Raw genomic sequence first — 20,596 nt, 5'->3', positions numbered from 1 at the left:
GCACCAGTCACACTTTAAGTTTACATTATAAAGTTTGTCATATTGTAGCGAGGCAGCAACTTTCAACTTTTAATTGAAACCGTTTTTCAACCACACTCATGCCATAGAACCACAGCAAAACAAAAACACACATCACAGATTTTCAGATGGGTGTACAAACGGTGAAAATGAGCTATATGGCGTATGGAAATAAGGAACACCGGACGGCACTCTGTCAGAAGACTCCACTCGCCGATGTGTGTATTTCCAAAGCACTGTCAATCACAAAGGGGTTCAGCCTTTTAGACAATTCCTCCAATCATCACGCATACACCGAGCGTCCTCTCCCGCCTACCACTCCATTAGGTCCCACGGAAGCTGAGCCTCCCTGTGCTTAAAAGCACAGCTGAAATGCGCCCTGGGAGGAACACGACTGTTAAAACGTGACCATAATGATTGATCTCGACACTTACCTGTATATGGGGTGGCAATTCTTGGCATATTGCTTTTGTTTGCACTTCAGAAAAATTTCTGTTGGCCTTTATTTTATTTGTGTGATGATGCTTTGAGCTTTAATACAGGAGTGCCTCCAGAGTAAATCACTATAGATGGGTTTGTGACCACAGCATCAGATGAGTAGTTTATTAGATTGATTGAAACACACAACACAATTTGTCTTTGCATCAATAATGACCTGACAGGAAACCAACAGTATATTCCCATCAAGTCAAGGCAGCTCTGTGGAGCCAGTGGAAAATGAATCTGCAAAGGCACCGTGTGTTTGTACATGTTGAAGGGTTATACCACCTAAATTTAGAATTTCAGCATGTTATTTCCATGGCCTAGGACAGTCCAATCAATATCTGAGAACAGGAGCTACTCTCTCTCAAAGCCAGAAACCAGAGAACTAAGTCTTAAACTTGTGATGTCATAGGGTATAAAGTCTTGAACTGCTTCATAGACGTTGAATTGGAGACTGATTTTTGTACCAACAGAATGTTATCACTCTAGTTTTGGGATTTGGAAGGGAGTTGATCATGTTTACTAATATGTTTGAACTGTCTGCCATCAGAATAACATGTATGAATTTTGAAAATGGATGTAGACTCCCTTTAAGAAAAAAGGCCACCATAATCAACATGTCCTCATGCCTAAATTACAGAATAGCTTATTTGCCATTGACCTCCATAACAACATGACCAACAACGTGACCATTGGAGAGTATGAGTGACAGGCTCATGTAGTCTCAGAACTGGAGTTACATCCAATAACTTCTGTTTTGCATAGTGAATCTGACACAGTTTGGTTAGGGTTAGGAAAAGATAATGGTTTGGGTTACATTAAGGGATTGCTCATCATTTATTAGGGGATGGGAGATAGCTGGGGTGTGACTTTTTTGTTTGTTTGCTTGTTTGTTTGTTTGATTCATCTTGACCCTTCCTGGGTCAATATTTATACAAGATGTGGTTAATTCAAAAGGTTTATTTTTGGTGAAATTTTTAACCTGAAATGTAGAATAAAGTGATTTTGGTGAAATATCACTTTCTTTTTAGTTTAGATTTAGCTATGTTTACTGGCTGAAGTGTTTGTCGCACATGATATGTTCAAGGACTTTTATAAATTTGAAAATCTGTTGACAGTTTCTGTTTTTTTTTGTGTTTGTTTTTAGTTTCTGGCTATTTTTAAAAAATAAATACATGTCTTTCAAACCTGCCTGTGGGTTTTGGGGTTCAGAGGGTATTTAAAATAAATAGAACCATTTAAAGTTGTATATCACTCGCCTAAAGGCCAATATGAAAAACAAAACAAAAACATAAATCCCTCCCCAGTACTTAAATAATTACTAAAGGTGCCTCCCCTGTTTTGCACCATCTCTCCCATTAATAACAAACAGTCCTAAGTACTTTTGTCACAGAAGTTAAAATCAGTCAACAATGGTTTCAGACGGGATGTGAAGGGGGGTATCCTAGTTAAAAGTCCTGTGTTTGTTTGACCAGTCAATCCACCTCGACTTCCTTTATACACAGACTTTACTGCCCTCTATACTACGTTACCTGCCCTCCTCCTCTGCTCCTGTCAAAATTACTACAGCCACTAGAGGTCGCCACTGAACAGTACACAAATATGGGCCATAATAAGGTGCAATTAAAGACAACATATACTGCTGTTTTTTGGGGGAGGACGGTGATCATAATCCACCCATCTAGAGCCATATTCCTCAAAAAGAAAACAAAAATGTTTGTGTTAGATACCTGGAGATTCACAGACATAAAAAAAGATGAAGTAGTGGCAGAAGGGTGGACGACCAACTGAGAGGATATATATACCAGAAATGCTGTTTAAATGCAGCCCAGTTATTTTCTCCCTTAAATAACATATGCATGCACGCTAACATAAACAAAGATGTTTAGCATTTAAAATGCAGTGAATCTTCTCTCTCCTGCCTGAACCACACAGACACACACACATCTCTTTTTCACCTTTGCTCCTTTGCCAGCCGTGAGGTCCCAGCGTCTCTGACAGCTGCTGCTAAATTTCCCCCCTAATGAGACACAGCTGAGAGGCTGTCGAGGTAACCGTGTTTCAGACCGCAAGAGTGTCAGCCCCCGGCATGCATTATGGGACGGCATGGTGTACAGGCACAATGAGTGATCTGAAGCCAGATCTGCAGGAGGGAGTTTTCATTATCAAAATGTTGCCTTGGTGCCAATTGGTTATGCAGTACGGGAGGTTTTCTTTGAGTAAGAAAAAAAGGAGCAGCGTAGGAACAAGAGGCTAAAAAACGTTGGCAGTGTTGCTGTGGAAATGTCTACGTTGTGGATGAGTTTGGAGTCAGTATAGATGATTGATGGTTTTTTCCTTCTTTTGTGTTTTCTCAACCATCAGGCTGTTGTCTCTCTGATGAACTGATCGCATGAATTATGCATACTTTGTCTTGTTTTGGTGCTTCAATGATATCAGCCAAGTGGTTTAAGATTTGTAGTGCTTTTGGATGAGTGATTCCAAAATTGCAAACAAAGACAAATGCACAGTTGGTGTCATCTTTAAGGTCTGATTTTGTGCCCAAACACTGCAACTAATATCACTCCACATCACTCCCAGATTCTCCGACTGTCTTGTTTAATTTTGCCGCAGAATTAATTCAATAATTCATTGTTTCAGCCCCCTCCTCCTCTCATTTCATAAATTAATTTACTGCTTTGCCCCCATCAAGTCTCTGCTCCTTCTGTGTGACTTGAAACCCTCAGTGCCGTACGCATAAGCAGGAAGAGCAGGGTTTGATATTTCCCTGGGGAAATTAATAGTACAGTGCATTTCTAGACCAGGTACAGATTAAAAGCTGGGCCCATTATAAACCCATTAACCCAGTCATTAGGACCAGATCTGAAGAAAGATGGAATAGGTGGCTGTCTAATTTTAGCGCAGCATTGTGTCACAGTTACTCTTAATTTATGCCTGCAGGTGCTGACAGGAAATGAGGTATTTTCCCTTGAACTCACAGTTCCTGCCTCAGCAACACTTTTTTTGAGCTGCTGTCGAGTTATGCTGGCCTTACATTAAATGACTTTTCAAGCGATTTCACCGTTGAAGACAAATTTCCAATGTCGGAATAAACTCATGACAGTTTTACCTCAGCTGCTGCGTGTTCCCCTGATCTTGACTGTTTGGTGTAGGTGGTCATAAAACTCAGTCCAAGCTGTCTTAAGTCAGCCTTTCTTTCGTCTTGATGCTCCAACAAAATCAAACATGTTTAATATTAATTAAAGTTTTTAGTCTCGGCTCATGCAAATGCTAAAGTTCAATAACATAAACATGGTTAACTACCAATGGCTGCACTTTCTTTACACCAAACAGGAAGCAGCAAACCAGGCAGACAGTAAACATGGAAGGGACTCCAAGGAGGTGCAAGAACGTGAACAAGTCTTGTTTCTCTTTGATTCTGAAAAACAAGGAGAAACTAGTGGAGTTGTGGAGTGAGCAAGAGTTGGTGTTAATTCAGTCTGGACCACTTTAGTCAAAGAAAACTTTATTTCCATTTGCAGTATTATATTTGGCAGTAGTATATTTTCCTGAGGCCTACGCAGAAAGCCTCTTCCAAGTGCCTATGCGGAAAGCTTAAGGCAGAGAGCTGCCCTTCCATGTACAAACAAACAAAGCCTGAGGCAGAGAGCAAACCTCCCTGCCCTTCCACATGCAAACAAACAAAGCCTATGGCAGAGAGCTGCCCTTCCACATGCAAACAAACAAAGCCTATGGCAGAGAGAGCAAACCTCCCTGTCCTTCCATGCGCCTACATGGAAAGCCTAAGGCAGGGGGGGCAGCAGGAAAGATCCCCCGGATATGAAATTTATAAGTCAGAAACAACATGAAAAGGAGGAGCTGGGGTGGAGGCAGGTTGCAAAGCAGCTTGCAGAGGAAGCAGCATCAGTAGGCAGGCCAGAGCAGTTTAAATAGGGCGCCCTGAATGAGATTCACCAATTCACCAGCTGATGTAGCTGGGATGTGAGCTGAGCTTGACATCGTGTCCCGCCTGAACTGATGCTAAGCTCAATATATGGTTTTAATCTGACACTCATCAGTACAAATATGCCCATGACATGCTGTGCGTACGGCACCAGTGCTGGAGGGGGCACCAAAACAGCCCACTATGATCATCATCAATCAGAATCATATGTATTGCAATGACCCTTCCTATTAAGGTCCTCTCAAACACAACACGGTTTGAGCTGTGCTTGCCACTGGTTCAGCAAACAGTGCAGCTGCAGCGTCACACTTCAAGGTGTTTTTACAGTTACTGAGACTTAAGCTCATTAAGAGATACCTGCGTCCAACAATGGGACTGGAACATCTAAGTGGTTTTGCTGTCATCAGCATCAATGCAGAACTCGGTCAGAAGCTGTCATATAATGACCTAATTAACGACCTTGCAGACGTGTGTGCCAGACCCTCCTGCCACTGCTGAAAAAGTCCTGCTCTAGAGTTCTTCTATACAGTCTGTGAATGGAAAATATGCTGTCTGCAAAGTTCTGTGAGTTTTATTCTGTTATGTGTGACTAATACTAGTCACACATAGGTAGCATTTCTTTATACGTATTTTAAATACAATGGTAAGAGAAGAGACTCGTTGGGAGAGAGAAGAATATTTATTTACATGGGCACATAAGTATGACAAATGTGGAAAGTCTTTGGCAATTAGACCCCATCATGATGTCATCTATTCCAGGAGGGTGGTGAAGATGTAGTAGATTAGGGAACCCCACCTATGGAGTCTACTGTAGATGCTGTTGGTGGTGGTGATGAGATGAAGAGGGAGCTGAGGATTTGGATGTGAAGAGGAGTGGGCTTTTGATGAGCTCGTCCTGGGCTCTGGATATGGTGACTGGAGGTGAATGGGGTGGAAGAGGGCATGACGCTTCCACCTAAAATGACAGCTGACAGGAGCAGAGAGGAGAACAGATTTAAAGTTTGGCAGCAGCAACATGAATGGCTGAAGGAGATTGTGGCAAGGTTTGATTGGAACATGCATAGTCACCTGATTGGTGGAAGTGGGATAGAGAGAGAATAGTGAATGGATACAGCATAAAGAAAGTCTTCCTGATTGAACTTATGCTGAGCATTCCATTCCCACAGTCTCCTCCCACTAAAATGGTGCAGCTAACCAACGGAGGCTCGTAGTTAGTTGAGGCAAGAAATCCAAAGTGTTTAGTTTGTACGCAAATTTGTACGCCAGAACTGACAAGGATACTGTCGACTTATGACACCTTTTTATCTTGTGTATCTAGAGTTATGTGTTTTTGCGGACATGTGAGGAATTATCAATATGTCATATTTCTTAAAGGGAGTGTGGTGTAATATCTTCCAATGGGAGCAGGATGGGAAAGATTCTAAAAACAAATATAGTTGTAGTTCTGCAAATAGTGACTTTGCAAACAGTGGTGCCAGCAGGATCATATTTCATAGTATGCACACGAGCCGCCCACCCACTTGTACCTTTAACACGTAGGTTCCCACACATAGACATACACAGTTTACTCAGTGAGCAAGCAAGAGATTAACATTAACGTTACCGACACCACCATAAAACTAAAGACAAGCCAACAGACCTGACACCAACAGCCAGCAAAATAATAGAATACAATATAACACACTGAATATAGCCCAGAGAAACATACAGGCATTTAACAGACAAGAGATTCACACTGCTTTCGTTTGCTCATGTCTAACTACTTTTGCTTGCTAACACGCAAGATAAGTAACACAATATGGCTAGCATCACAGTTGAGCGTCAGTAATCTTTATCATACACAGACTGTTCTGCCATTCAGGCATTTCCTTCTTTTTGGCGCCCTCTTTGGCAGTTTATTGAATTGCACAGACTTCCCAACAGGAAGTCCCATCGACAGGAAGTTCTACCCACAGGAAGTTATAAAGCCTAGGTAGGCCTCAGGCCTCAGTATCATACCATTCCAGCCATCAGAGGGTTGTCTGCTGTGATCTTTTGTTTCGCCTCAGCAAGCATTGACTGTAAGCTCTAATCCCTTTGTTACCATCTCAGCAACCAGTATTTGTGAGACCTTTCTGAGTTCATGGTTGGAGGAAGTGGATTTCAAATTTGTTCGTTACCATGCGTTTAATTCAGCCATGTTGATTTGTCACTGTTAAGCATTTAGCTCTCATGCTGTGAGCCACTTAATATATATTGTGACAATAATCCTCCTGTGGTGTCTCTTGGTTTCCTTTTTGGTTTATTCTCTAAATTGTCTTAACCATGATTTCACCATGCTAACAGCAATAATGCTAAAGATGCTAATGCTAACAGTGCTAATGGTAAAAAATGCTAATGCTAATTATTATTCTTATTTTTTTAATTTTATATACTTTATTAATCCCCAAGGGGAAATTAAATTTTTTCACTCTGTTGTCAATTACACACAGGTCCGAACACACACATGCACAAACAGGACCTATACATGCACTAAGTGGCCCATGACAGGCGTTCCAAGTGGTTGGGGGGTTTGGTGCCTTGCTCAAGGGCACCTCGGCAGTGCCCAGGAGGTGAACTGGCACCTCTCCAGCCACCAGTCCACGCTTCATATTTTTTTGGTCTGGACGGGGACTTGAACAGGTGACCCTCCGGTTCCCAAACCAAGTTCCTATGGACTGAGCTACTGCCGCTAAAGATGCTAATGTCAACACTGTTCATGTTAGCCAAGCTAATGCTCGCAATTTTCATGCTAATTCTGCTAATGCTAATTATGCTAAGCTAACCATGCCTGTGCAGATGCCTTCCCTTTGTATAGACCTTTCAGTAATTACAATATATTTTTTGTTATTTCAGTTTCACTCCGTGTTCACAAAGTAGAGTCTGCAATAATTAAAGGAGCTTGAATGCTACATCCTGACTCTGATGTCTCTGTGAACTGGAGTTTGGCTTGCTGTCAAATTGTGGTTGCTACACCTCAAGGAGGACAGTATACAGACCTCTGGCCTGTAACATGTGAATCTTTGCAAAATCTTATAGTATGTGTGTGTTAGAGGTTGTCAGATTTTAGTCTTTCTAAAGCATTTTAATGTCTTCCAGTGTATGGTAGGTATTAGATACATGTAGCTCTGATATTTAATTATCCATACTTTCTACTGCATTTGTTTTTAAGCTGACCCGGTGTGGAGATTTCTCCAGCTGCCTTGCACATGGCTTTTCAAATCTCTAAATCAGCTAATGCAAAAACTGTCATCCTTGGACAAAGTGTGAGCTGGGGCCAAAGCCATTATCATGACGTTGACACTAATGTAGCCTCAGAGCCAAAATGTCTTGTTTTTTACGAGAACATTAAACATGTATTAACATGCTGTATTCTTTCCTCTCTCTCTTCTCTCAGAGGCTGGCAACAGAGGCAGAAAAGTTTCAGATGGACCACGAGTGGAGGGACGACAGCGAGGTGAGCGAGCGGCTGGAGCCCGATCTGATATGTTCATTACCACTGGCTGAATTACAATCCAGATCAAGTGGTGCCGTGAACTCCATAAGAGGAGCACGGGGTGGTGGGGGGACATGTTATTCATGATCCAATATGATTGTAATAATTGGATGGCAAATCTCATTATAGTGACAGTAGTGCTGTAATGACTTTATACAAGATTGAATTCCATTATTTTACATAATGGGCAGTAACAACCAGGCATGCTTATTATGAACACACACACACATACACACACACTGCTCACTCTGATGTAGTCTATTAATCATAGTATTAAGAAAACATTAAGGGAACGTACAGAAAATAATATGAACACACTATTATTTTACTCATTCAATTACTTTACCAGATTGCAGGTCCAGTGAACGCCCCATAGTCTCCACGTGAATTACAATGCAGCTCTCTCTCTCTCTCTCTCTCTCTCTCTGCCGTTCGTTGCCAGTGATGCTGTGTTTTAGCCGTTTCATAATAAATGCAAATTGCAAATTTCCTGCCCCTGCTTTGCAATAAGAAAAGCCTCACGCTCTTGGCAGCCGTTTAACAAATGACAAATGATATCGAGTGTACATGCTGTGGCAGAGAAAACTTCAAAGAAATTCAACTTTGCCATTCAGCTTATTAACTTAAAAAAACTCCTCAGTGTGGCTTGCCAATACTTAATGATTCTTTTCCATTAAAAGTTCCCATTATTCACCTTCTTGCATGCTGTGTTGCGATGAGGAAACAGGAAAGGAAAGTTCCTCTTTAAGGATAGATTTATTTTTACGTCATATAACTCACTGAGTTTGATGTTCCTTTGGCCTCAGATGCACTTAATTTTCTGGTTAATGTTATGGGGATTTCTGCCATACTGGAATCAATTACATATCTCCCCAACAATGTAGATAGGCACAGGTGGGGACTATGTGCAGGTACGTAGATAGACTGAATACTAAGGGCTGGTCCCAATACCCACACTTCCCCTCGAAATACCCACTTGCACTTGGTTGTGCACGTTCACGTTTAGGCTAGTGGTGTCCCAAAACAGAATTGAGGTGAGGAGATTCCAAGGGAGCCTCGACCCACACTTTCAGTGAAGTCATAGATGAAATTTCCCAGGACACCTTGCGAAGTCAGCAACTTAGGCAAGTTTTGGAAAAGAATCGGAATGTAGGCTATACAAACAATAGATGGTTGGACTGGCGTAAACTCATCGGCAACTCGGTTGAACACAGCGTCACAATATTCAAACAAATCGGCTTACCCAAACAAAATCGATCAGAACTAGAAGACGTCGTAGGTGCCTCCTGTTTTCAGCATTTCTTGATTCATCAGACAGAGAAGAATAAACATAGCAGGACAGCAGAGACAGGCTAACGGCAGCGACCGACAGCACCACAGCAGCTTTGTCGACCAGGTTCACCTCACCTGGCACGAATTCAGCCCCAACCGGGGATACTAATAATCCAATATAAGACCTCTAAACTCCGGGGGAAGTGAGGGTTAACGGAGGACACGGACCGTCTGTCGCTCGGCAGGAGAAACACCGCCGGTTATCTTTGTTACCGACTCCACGCTTACGTAGTTTTAGCTCGCTAGCTAACTGCGCTAGCTCGAAAAGAAAGGCCGTGTCCAGTTGACTCAGTTATTTAACGGATAGCGGGATCTTTCTGGCATAGCACGGTTGCCTCCCACCGTTTGGATTGGAAACCCTTTAAGTGAAACATCAAGACAGGATGGCCCTGAAAAGGATTCACAAGGAGCTTAACGACCTGGCTCGTGACCCTCCAGCACAGTGCTCAGCCGGCCCAGTGGGCGATGACATGTTTCACTGGCAAGCCACAATCATGGGACCTAGTGACAGTCCATATCAGGGAGGTGTTTTCTTCTTGACAATTCATTTTCCAACAGACTACCCCTTCAAACCACCCAAGGTTGCATTTACAACAAGAATTTACCACCCAAATATTAACAGTAACGGCAGTATCTGCCTGGATATTCTCAGATCACAGTGGTTTCCTGCACTTAGTATTTCTAAAGTTCTTCTCTCCATTTGCTCACTCCTATGTGACCCAAACCCTGATGACCCACTAGTGCCAGAGATCGCACGAATCTACAAAACAGATAGTCCGAGATACACCAGAATGGCAAAAGACTGGACACACAAATACACGATGTGATGTCATCATGTGGAGAGCTGGTGGAAAATGTTGTTGCTGGTTCAAACAAAAGAAATCCGGGATTCTATTTTTTTCTTTTTCACTTTTTCCTTTTTGTCAATCAGAGCATTTTACCCCTCTTTATTATTATTATTTTTATTTTTCCACCTGCGCGCTCATAAGAAGATAGTGTTTTCTCTTTAGGACACGTGCCAGTTTCTGTGAAGTATCGACTCCCAGTTTGTTCGGAGTTTAAAAAAAAAAGAAGAAAAAAAAAGCAATCACCATGATTCTGAACACTCGAGCATGCACCAGTAAGATTTGGTGATGTTAGTCATTTACTCTGCACACACACAGTAGAATCTGATGCGACTGTATCGACCCCGTGGCGGTCCGGTTGGTTGGCTGGATCCTGTGCGGTCGATCTTTACGTCACCGTCAGCTGGATTTCAGAGCACTTATAGAGAAGCCTGTCTGCGGCCATACCTGTAAATTCTGAACTTTAAAAGTTGGTAAAATTCTGCATTTAATGGGAAAATGCCAATCATATGACAGATTTGGGAAACTGGTTGGTGGCTCCTGGACTGGTGTGATGTCAGTTTGTTCTTCTGATCTTTAGCATAGTAATCTATTGCCTGAGGAAAGAAGTGTATCTTATTCCACTATCAAAGTGTGTGTACAGAGAAGCACAGCAGTATATATCAATGTTAAGGAAACAAAATATAAGAACTTCAATGTTGTATTTTATGCATGTTAATAAAGGTAGGCTCTTATATCTGATATGTTTCTGCTAATTAAGTGGATCGTATGGCTGAACAGTTGGAAAAACGTGGTTCCCCTCAAAGGCTATTTTTCCTTTATTCATTATTTAGAAGCCAGTAGATGAGCTCTTAGTTTGACACCCACTCGAACACTGTCTTCTTGTAGCCCTAAAATATTGATGCAAAGCTGATGGTTGATAATCAACTTGTGGCTCTGTTTCTTTTTAGTTTTCCCTTCAATAAAGTTACATAAACCATTAAAAAAAAAAAAAAAAAAGAATAAACATAGCACACGCCACAACAGAGAAGAATAAACACAGCACACGCCACAACACAAGCGCTGGAGCCGGCATTTTTATTGTGCACTACTATGTCTGACGTATGCCTGCACGCCACCCACGCCGATTTGCATGAAGTGGTGTCTCATTTCTTAGGGAAAAATTTCTACTCTAATATTTCTCACTTCCCTCATCAAGGGTTATCTCGCAAACGAGGGCACTCAATACCAAGTGGAAGATTTAAGGGGTAGAAATGGGACAGGCCCTAAGTCATGTTCTTACCAGCTTTACTGGTTTACACCATCACTGTTCATTCATTCATTCATTCATTTTCCATAACTGCTTATCCTGTTATGCGGTATATATACTTATGTGTCAAATCGACGCCGTACCTAGGCTCTATGTCGACATGGAGCCTGGCATTGCAGACCTCCTGTCTATTTCTGTAAGCTGAAACCATTTCCCTTCGTGGAAACGAAGCTTTTTTTTTTTACTTTAATTTCACAGATAAGAAACAATAAATTGTGAAGACAATAAAGCCTCCACAAAATACCTCTTTAAGTCTTGTGTGTGATTTATCCTCAGCTCAATCTCAGCTTGTCGCTAGGCTTGTGCTAATAACATTAGCATGTGATATTTGTTTGGAAAACGTGTTTAGTATAAGACAGTTGTTGTGTCAGATAACCTTGTGAGCTGTAATGGAGTAAAGTTACCTTTATTAAATGTTGCTGTTGTCCCTGGCTTCATATGAGTAGAGGAAAAGTCTGCTAGCCTGTAGGCTAATTTATACAATGTAAAATGCCATAGGCATGTGCTAAAAACATTAGCATGTTGTATTTGGGGGGAAAATGTGTCCAGATAAAGACAAGTGTTTGTCTGTGAATGCTGTGAGTTATAGTGAAGCTGATTTGTGTATTTGTGTTTGACATTGACGCTATTAAGCCATGTTTAATGTGTGTTTAATGTGTGTTTTGAACCAGCTAAACTTTACAGCACTTCACAGACATCTCATCGCCGACTAGTGTTTCAGAAGTGTAACTGCAGAGTGACGCATAGGCCACATGAATGTGCACTGCCTTTCCTCACACACAATGTCTTACTCTCTTTTGGACTCCATGTACCAAAATTTCTAATGTTTCATTTTGAATGGTGTTTGACATCCATTCTCTTTACTGAAGCCACTCAAGTCCCCTGGGTAAATCATGCGTCCACTATCCATCTTTCACTCCATCACTAGGGACTTAAAACTCCATTCTGATGGCTGTGTCCCCGTAGTGGAAGTCCCTCGTGTCCAAGTAGGCTGATGTCATGTATCTAAAAAGCTCCAAACGGTCTTTCTCAGCGTGTTCAGCCTGTCTGAGCTATTAATCAGTTCCCACTTCAGCCAATCTCTCCCCAAGTTCAGCTGACTCTGACCCCTGCACTTTGACCTCACCTGATATGATGACTTTGTCACATGAAATTCAGGAAATTCATTATGTTCGCACATTTAAACATCTTTTTTTCATAAATTTTCTGACAACACCTTATATGCAGCACCCTCAGCTCTGACCTTCCTGTGTCCATGATTATGTCATCAGTATGAACATGTTAATGTAATAACTGAGTATGTACTGAGGCCTTTAGTGGCTTCAGAGAATTGTGTTATTTTGATAGTGATAAGAGCTCTGCAGGGTCTGTCGCAATCATCTCATCACTGCACAGCTCAAGCACCGTTATGTCAGAAAGAGAATGTAATGGGCTTGTTTGTGTAACTTCTGACAGTGCTGTGTTTGCTTAGGCTAGCCTCTTATTCTGAGATACATGACCTGCATGAGCAGCTTGTGTGCATCATGGAACTTATTGCTTCTTATTTCGGCGCCCATGTTAACAGGTTAGAGCAGCCACACTGCCTGCATGAGCAGTGCTGCTCAGGCATAGCCTGGCTGTGGCTCAGCTGTGGCTCAGAGTCGGAATCTTGCCTATTTTTTCCACATGACACGTGGGCTTTGGAGCAAAAATAGACAGTGATAAATGATCAGCAGACAGTCATACTGACATCATACTGTACCAGCATCATCATACCTTTCACTGAAGTTTTAATTTGTCTATCAGTAGAACATCATAGACATGAAACAGAGTATAAATGTTTATTTTTTTACTCAACACTTCTTGTCTCCGTATGAGGCAAACTCCATCTAGACTGTGTGAACACCACGTGTGCAAGGCGACGCAGTACAGTGAAGTAACCATCAAACGCTGCTCACAAAGACAGTGTGGCCCAGGCATACACTAAGTGTAGCACCACATGAACCTGCATGTACCTTCTTTGAACAGAGAACAAATGTGCATTTTGTGTCACTTTAGTGTCGACTTAAAGGCAAATAAACACTGTGCACGTTTGTATGTTTTTACAAAGAACAGAGGCTTCCTGAGTTTATGCTGGCCAAAATATTTCAGTAAATTCTTTAAACATAGGATGTGGGATTTTATATTTTCTGTAGTCTGAAGCCACATATTCAATATGCAACACAGGCCTCTACAAAACCATTATAAACAATACTGAAGCCACCTTGGCTCTGACACATTTTAGTCCAGTTGCCAAAAGAAAATGCTGGCATTGTAAGTTTCTGCAAACCATGAATACATTACATTTTCCCATTTCATGTAAAAAGTATCTATGTTTCTGAGCTGCAGACTGCTGGTGGAGACCAACAAACAAAACCAGGAGTGTTTTTGTGAGTCTTTGCTGCATTTCCCTCGGGTTTTCAGGCTTGGATCATTGCTGTTTTGTAGCGACTCATCAGTGTTTTTCAAACAGCTTTTTAAGGCTCTGACTGTGGCTGTCTTGTCCAACCCGGTCTCACTCCGAAATCATTGAAATTCAGCGCATGGGCAATGACTTGCAGTGTGAGACACTGATGAAAAAGTCATCCTCTAACGTCGGCATGATACATGGCCAGTCGTTATAGTTTAATAGCGCAGCGGGGGAAACGCAGCGGGACACGAATGAAAGTTAAGGTGACGAAAGTCAGAAAAGGGCGGGTTGGACAGGTGGTGGATAGGTCCAACAAACACCAACTTTCACCTGGGAGAGCGGTGTCCATGTGCCATAAGATTGTAAAGCCAAACCCTGTTATTTTTTCCTAAACCTAACCACGTGTTTTTGTTGCCTAAATCTAACCACGTTTTTGTTGCCCAAATCTAACCACATGTATTTGTTGCCTAAACCCAACCATGTGTTTTTGTTGCCTAAACGTAACAAAGTGTTTTTGTTGCCTAAATCTAACCACGTGTTTTTGTTGCCTAAATCTAACCACATGTTTTTGTTGCCCAAATCTAACCATGTGTATTTGTTGCCTAAATCTATCCACATGTTTTTGTTGCCTAAACCCAACCACGTGTTTTTGTTGCCTAAATGTAACCAAGTGTTTTTGTTGCCTAAATCTAACCACGTGTTTTTGTTGCCTAAATCTAACCACGTGTTTTTGATGCCTAAACGTAACCAAGTGTTTTTGTTGCCTAAATCTAACCACGTGTTTTTGTTGCCTAAATGTAACCACACGTTTTTGTTGCCTTAACGTAACCAAGTGTTTTTGTTGCCTAAACCCAAACACATGTTTTTGTTGCCTTAACGTAACCACATGTTTTTGTTGCCTAAATCTAACCACATGTTTTTGTTGCCTAAATTTAACCACGTGCGTTAGTTTCCTAAATCTAACCACGTGTTTTTGATGCCTAAACGTAACCAAGTGTTTTTGTTGCCTAAATCTAACCACATGTTTTTGTTGCCTAAATGTAACCACGTGTTTTTGTTGCCTAAATCTAACCACGTTTTTGTTGCCTAAATCTAACCACGTGTTTTAGTTGCCTAAATCTAACCACGTGTTTTTGATGCCTAAACGTAACCAAGTGTTTTTGTTGCCTAAATCTAACCACGTGTTTTTGTTGCCTAAATGTAACCACACGTTTTTGTTGCCTTAACGTAACCACGTGTTTTTGTTGCCTAAACCCAAACACATGTTTTTGTTGCCTTAATGTAACCACGTGTTTTTGTTGCCTAAACCCAAACACGTTTTTGTTGCCTAAATTTAACCACGTGCGTTAGTTGCCTAAATCTAACCACGTGTTTTTGATGCCTAAACGTAACCAAGTGTTTTTGTTGCCTAAATCTAACCACATGTTTTTATTGCCTAAATCTAACCACGTGTTTTTGTTGCCTAAATCTAACCACATGCGTTAGTTGCCTAAATCTAACCACGTGTTTTTGTTGCCTAAACGTAACCAAGTGTATTTGTTGCCTAAATCTAACCACGTGTGTTAGTTGTTAAAGGCAAAAAAGATTTGTACTGTTTTACGGACACGCTGTGTTTATTTTGAAAGAGACTGCATGTAAACATGAAAACGGAGGTGTATGTTGAAAGAAGACAATGCATGTAACAGGCAGAACTTGACATGTTGTCCCAGAACGTCAACAACCAACACACCCAGGGTACCTTGCATGTCGTATCTGGACGTGAAAAGTCCATGACCAAATGTCGATATGGGACGAGATCAAATCCCTAGCCATACCCAGGTGGTTTTTGTGCCTAAACCTTACCACACATTAACCACAGCGCTGTTAAAATGTAAAGTTTCAGTGTATCTGCGACATACTATAACATGGTTCAATACCAACATTTTTTATGGTCGCTGATTTGCAAATTTTGAACAGATGTAAATCAAGTTTCATTTAAATTTCCTTAACACTTAAAATGCATCAAGCTAATACATTACTTGAAATACCAAGACCACAGTTTGATGTACAAAGTCGGCCTACTCAAACATGTACTGCACATATATTGGATAGGCTTATATCACACTGGATCATGTGAGCATGTATGTGTGTTTATGTGCATGCGTCTGTTCTCTGTCACCTTTGATAACTGGGTCAATACCACTGGGCACGTCTCCCTGCTGACTTTAAACACTTAAAAGCTGTGACTGCTGTGCGTCTGCTCAGTGTAACATAATGACTTTGGCCCTATTTACACATGTTATTAAAACACAAGCTGTATCCAGCTTCTCTAAACAGATCAATTTGATTACACTTAATTCTTTATTAGTTCTCTGCGTTCTGGTTTGAGCTTATTTTTATGTGTGAGTGGATTTGGAGATGCAGATCATTAAATCTGATACTTTAAAACCTGCATTAACTTTTCATTTGAGAACGAAAAGGTCATTTTTTACGACTCCAGTGACGGAGCAGTGTTTGCTGCTGCTGTGAATGCGAAGGAAAAGCACCGTAACTGGTGGGAGCGGATCATGTTGTGAGTTTTTAGCGAGTGGATGGCATATTGAATGAGTCATTAGGTTTTTACAAATGTGGACCTGAGCTGCAGTTACACCTGGCAGAGACTGGATCGCAATATGTTAACAAGCATCCTCCAGACAAGATGCAGATCCCACACAACACACACACACACACACACACACACACACACACACACACACACACACACACACATACACATAAACGCATTGATTTGGCAGTATACATCACACCCACCACAACCTGCCATGTACAGCATAAATCAGTATTTGTCCACCCTCCTCTTCCTCTTGCCTCCATCTCACACATTAAGTGTTCCTGCCCACAGTGGCCTCCCCTCAGGGGTGTGGTGGTGTGACTTTAGTGTTATCGTCACCTCTAAAGGTGCACATATCTGCAATAACACGACCTGACACAGAACATCATGGGACTGTCTCCTGTTGTCCGCTCTTTTGTGTGTATATTTTTGCTTGCATGTGCGTATCAACATGTGTGCACTGCACTTCCTCCTTGCCCATAGAGAACTGACACGTCTCCTCGCTAACCGTCAAAACAGCAAAACTGAGAGCAGATGCTAGCGGCACAGTTGACACAGCTTAATTGTGTGCTAATTAATAATAATAATAATAATAATAATACATTAAATTTGTGTAGCGCTTTTCAAAGACCCAAAGACGCTTACATAGTAACACAAAAGGGGTAGTGACAGATGGGGGAACAAGCAGAAGACAACATAGCGAACAAAAGAAATGATTGGATGTAACACAAGCAGTATAGGAACAGTCAGTGGGGTGGAGGTGGTTAGGGGTAGGGGAGGTCGAAGGCTTGGGAGAAGAGGTAGGTTTTCAGGCGGGATTTGAATATGGGAAGTGAGGGAGAGTGGCGAACAGGTTGGGGGAGGGAGTTCCATAGTTGGGGTGCTGTTCTGGAGAAGGCTCTGTCGCCGAAGGTTTTCAGTCTGGATGTTGGTGCAGTCAGGGTGAGAGTGTAGGAAGATCGGAGGGCTCGGGAGGGGCGGTGGGGGATGAGGAGGTCAGACAGGTAGGGGGGGGGGCCAGGTGGTGAAGAGCTTTGAAAGTGAGGAGGAGGATTTTAAAGTTGATGCGTTGTTTGATGGGGAGCCAATGGAGGGAGTGGAGAACGGGAGTGATGTGTTCACGGGACCGGGTGTGGGTAATTGCAACCTGTTTGAGTTAAGGTAACAGCGGCAGTGGCAGGAGGAGTCACAGATCCCCTTTGCAGCTCCAGAAGTGGGAGGCAGGTGGTGGGAGTCAGTGAAGCAGCTCTGTGGCTCCAGGGCATCCTTATGTCAGCAGCTAGGCTAACTCGTTAACACCCTGCTAGCCTGTGTGCGTACAGCCCAGCGGTGTGAGAGCAAAACAACACCACTTACTTCACTGATCCTTAGTGTCAAACACACTCTGCTGCCCTGCAAGAAAAAAATATATATCCACAGTTGCAGATGTAACTTTAGAAACAAAACAAGTGTAGTTTTATTTACTTTGTCTTTTTGGATTGGACTAAATGTTAAGGCACACAGAGTGGTGGATTTGAACTTATTTTTCTTACTTTGCCACCCTCTACTACTTCCTGTGCTGGAACACCTGTATTCACTGCTCTGATTGGTCACCTCCTAGGGTGCTTTCACACCTGCCCTGTTTGGTTCGGTTTAATTGAACTCAAATTTGTTTGCGCCCTAAGTGCAGTTCATTCAGGCAGGTGTGAACACAGCAATGGCACTCAGGTGAGCACCAAAACAACCAGACCGAGACCTTCTTGAAGAGGTGGTCTCAGTCCGGTTACAAACGAACTCTGGTGCGGTTCGTTTGTGGTGAGAACGTGTTCCGACCTTGATCCGAACCAACTGCAGTCACATAACACATTGTTTGGTTAAACATGAGCATGTTATTAATTGTTAATGATGACCACATAAAAAAAAATCTGTCATGAGCTGATGCCTCGAAAGTCGAATTCAGAATGGTCTCAGGCCTGAGGTTTTGCACACAGGGAATACTTTTACATACGTTTACCTCCATTTTTGGAACTTTGGCCGCTTTTAAAAAATACAGACAGTACTTACTCGCCCTCATGCCGACAAGAAGTCCAGTGTAGTTTTTTAATCCACAAAACTCGTTTGGGGTATCGGAGGATAACAGCTAGCCTCGAGAACTAGCACCACCACTAGCCATCAGCTAGTCTTGCACAAGTTGCCATGTAAGCACAGCACGTCCGCAGGCTAACTGACCACTGTGAGAAATGATGCTATAAAAGTGGAGTAAATTACGTCTTTTCAAGTCAATTTTGCATGCCGCAGCTTCAGGGCACTTGGATTACGACGGACGAGCCGTTCTGACGTTTTTGAAATGCATTAGCGGAGTTTTATTACATTTTCAAAATGTGGGTTCTGGGCACTTCAAGTGTATGGAAAAATCTGGCTAGCTGTTATCCTCCGATACCCCAAACGTGGATTTTTTTGTGGATTAAAAAACTACAATGGACTTCTCGTCAGCATGAGGGTCAGTAAGTACTGTCTGTATTTTCATTCTAAAGTGGCCATTTCCTTTAAATAGGAACATCAGACATTGTAGCATTATATGTATGACAGAATATTAGGAAAAGCATGATGGGTAATCTTAAAGTTACTTTTCAAAGAAGTATATTTCCTCTGTTTGCCATTCGTTGCTCATCTTTTTCTCTTTCTCTTTGTAGCCCGACAAAATTGTTTACTACAATGCCAAAGATGACGTAAGTACAACTTAATCTTACTATTCTGTCTGTTAGAGATGCAAATTCTCAAATTAAACACCACAAGCGACCCATATCCAGCCCTCTAGAGATTATTACCATGGCAACTATTTTGATAGCAGATTTTACTGATAGCCTGTAAGAATCTGTTAAAAGAAGTGACAGTATATGTGTGTAGGAATAATTGATGTTCTATTCGTGCTTTGCTGAGGTATGCATGTGTGTGTATGCATTTTTTTAATGCATGAGGACCAGAACATATTTTGGGCCCCATACTCAGAAACACATGAGTATGCGTGAGACATCGGATGCCTCCCCTGGCCTCAGACGTCATCTGTCTGCTCTCATAAACAGGGATCAGCATCTAATTCCCTTCCACGGTCCCAGTGGGAAAAAGCCCCGCACCCACAGCACACTGATGTCACTCTGTATTTGACTGACAGCCCCTCTCCCCTCGTCCTCTTTTTCCCTGGATGCTGGGGTTCATGTTTCACTGCCTAAAACTTTTCAGTTTCTCAGTCTCTATCTGTCAGTAGTGACATATCAGTGAGCAGTCAACACTGACACCTTGTCATTCACAGTAACAAGGAACTGCATATACAGTATGTTTAAAAATCGAGTGTGCACACACATGCATACTCCTCGTAAAGGGTCAGTTTGGTGTTTTTCAACCTGGACCCTATTTTCTCATGTTTTTGTGTCTAAGTGACTAATGGGAACAACAGTATTTGAAAAGGTTTAAGTACCGAGAGAGTTACGTCCACTTAAAGTGTTTGTTTTTGCCGTCTGACAACAATATGAAAAGGATCCCTACAGAGATAGGGGTTGAGGGTTTTATTTTGATGCTATTGACTTTTAATGTGTCGGGTTTTACAGTGATTAAACTACTGTTTATTTAAATGAGTGTGGTGGGTTAAAGAAAAAGGATCATGGGCCGGTTGCACAAAACACCTTAAGTTTTCTCCTTAACTATGTACACTTAAGACCTAATTTTTCCCTTAGCTGAGGGACTTACACAGTTGCACAGAATCCCTGAAAATGTTTCCTTAGTTCCTTAGTGTTAACTCATTTCTTGCTTTAAAAGAGATTTTATAGCTGTAAAAGTTTCCATGGAGACTGCTTGTTTGCTTGGATTCACACGTGTGATGCTTATTATCGTCTCTCAAAGTTGGCCTATAGTTAGATAGTGAAAAAAATGGCAGAAGAAAAGAAGACAAGAAAAATATATTGGACAGAGAAGGAAAAGTTTATACTTCTGGAGGAACACAATCATAGAAAGCACAAACTACAAAGTAAATGTGATCCGCAAATACCAGGAAACAGACAATGACTGTAGCAAGAAGCAACCAAAATGAATTCAGTCAAATCTAAACTGTAAACTCAAAATGTAACCATGAGGTTCTCCTTCTCGCAGAACCCTCTTCTT

The 20,596-nt window shown here is 41.8% G+C and overlaps 1 protein-coding gene and 1 pseudogene across 2 annotated transcripts in view; both read left to right on the top strand.

Annotated features, from left to right (window-relative positions):
- The window catches only part of cacna2d1a (calcium channel, voltage-dependent, alpha 2/delta subunit 1a), a 173,328-nt gene that overhangs the window by 61,134 nt on the left and 91,598 nt on the right, over window positions 1-20,596 (top strand). Inside the window, exons 4-5 of the mRNA XM_078164982.1 lie at window positions 7,860-7,919; window positions 19,135-19,170. Of these exons, the coding sequence (XP_078021108.1) occupies window positions 7,860-7,919; window positions 19,135-19,170 (96 nt within the window). The remainder of the gene's footprint in view (window positions 1-7,859; window positions 7,920-19,134; window positions 19,171-20,596) is intronic.
- LOC117249652 (ubiquitin-conjugating enzyme E2 D2 pseudogene) lies at window positions 9,536-11,141 on the top strand (annotated as a pseudogene). Its single transcript, XR_013490366.1, has one exon. The product of XR_013490366.1 is annotated as a ubiquitin-conjugating enzyme E2 D2 pseudogene (transcript).

This window comes from Epinephelus lanceolatus, chromosome 23 (assembly GCF_041903045.1).
Source record: "Epinephelus lanceolatus isolate andai-2023 chromosome 23, ASM4190304v1, whole genome shotgun sequence".
In the NCBI taxonomy this organism is placed as follows: Eukaryota; Metazoa; Chordata; class Actinopteri; order Perciformes; family Serranidae; genus Epinephelus; species Epinephelus lanceolatus.
Note: the sequence above shows the minus strand (reverse complement) of the source record. Positions and strands in the feature narration are given on the sequence as shown.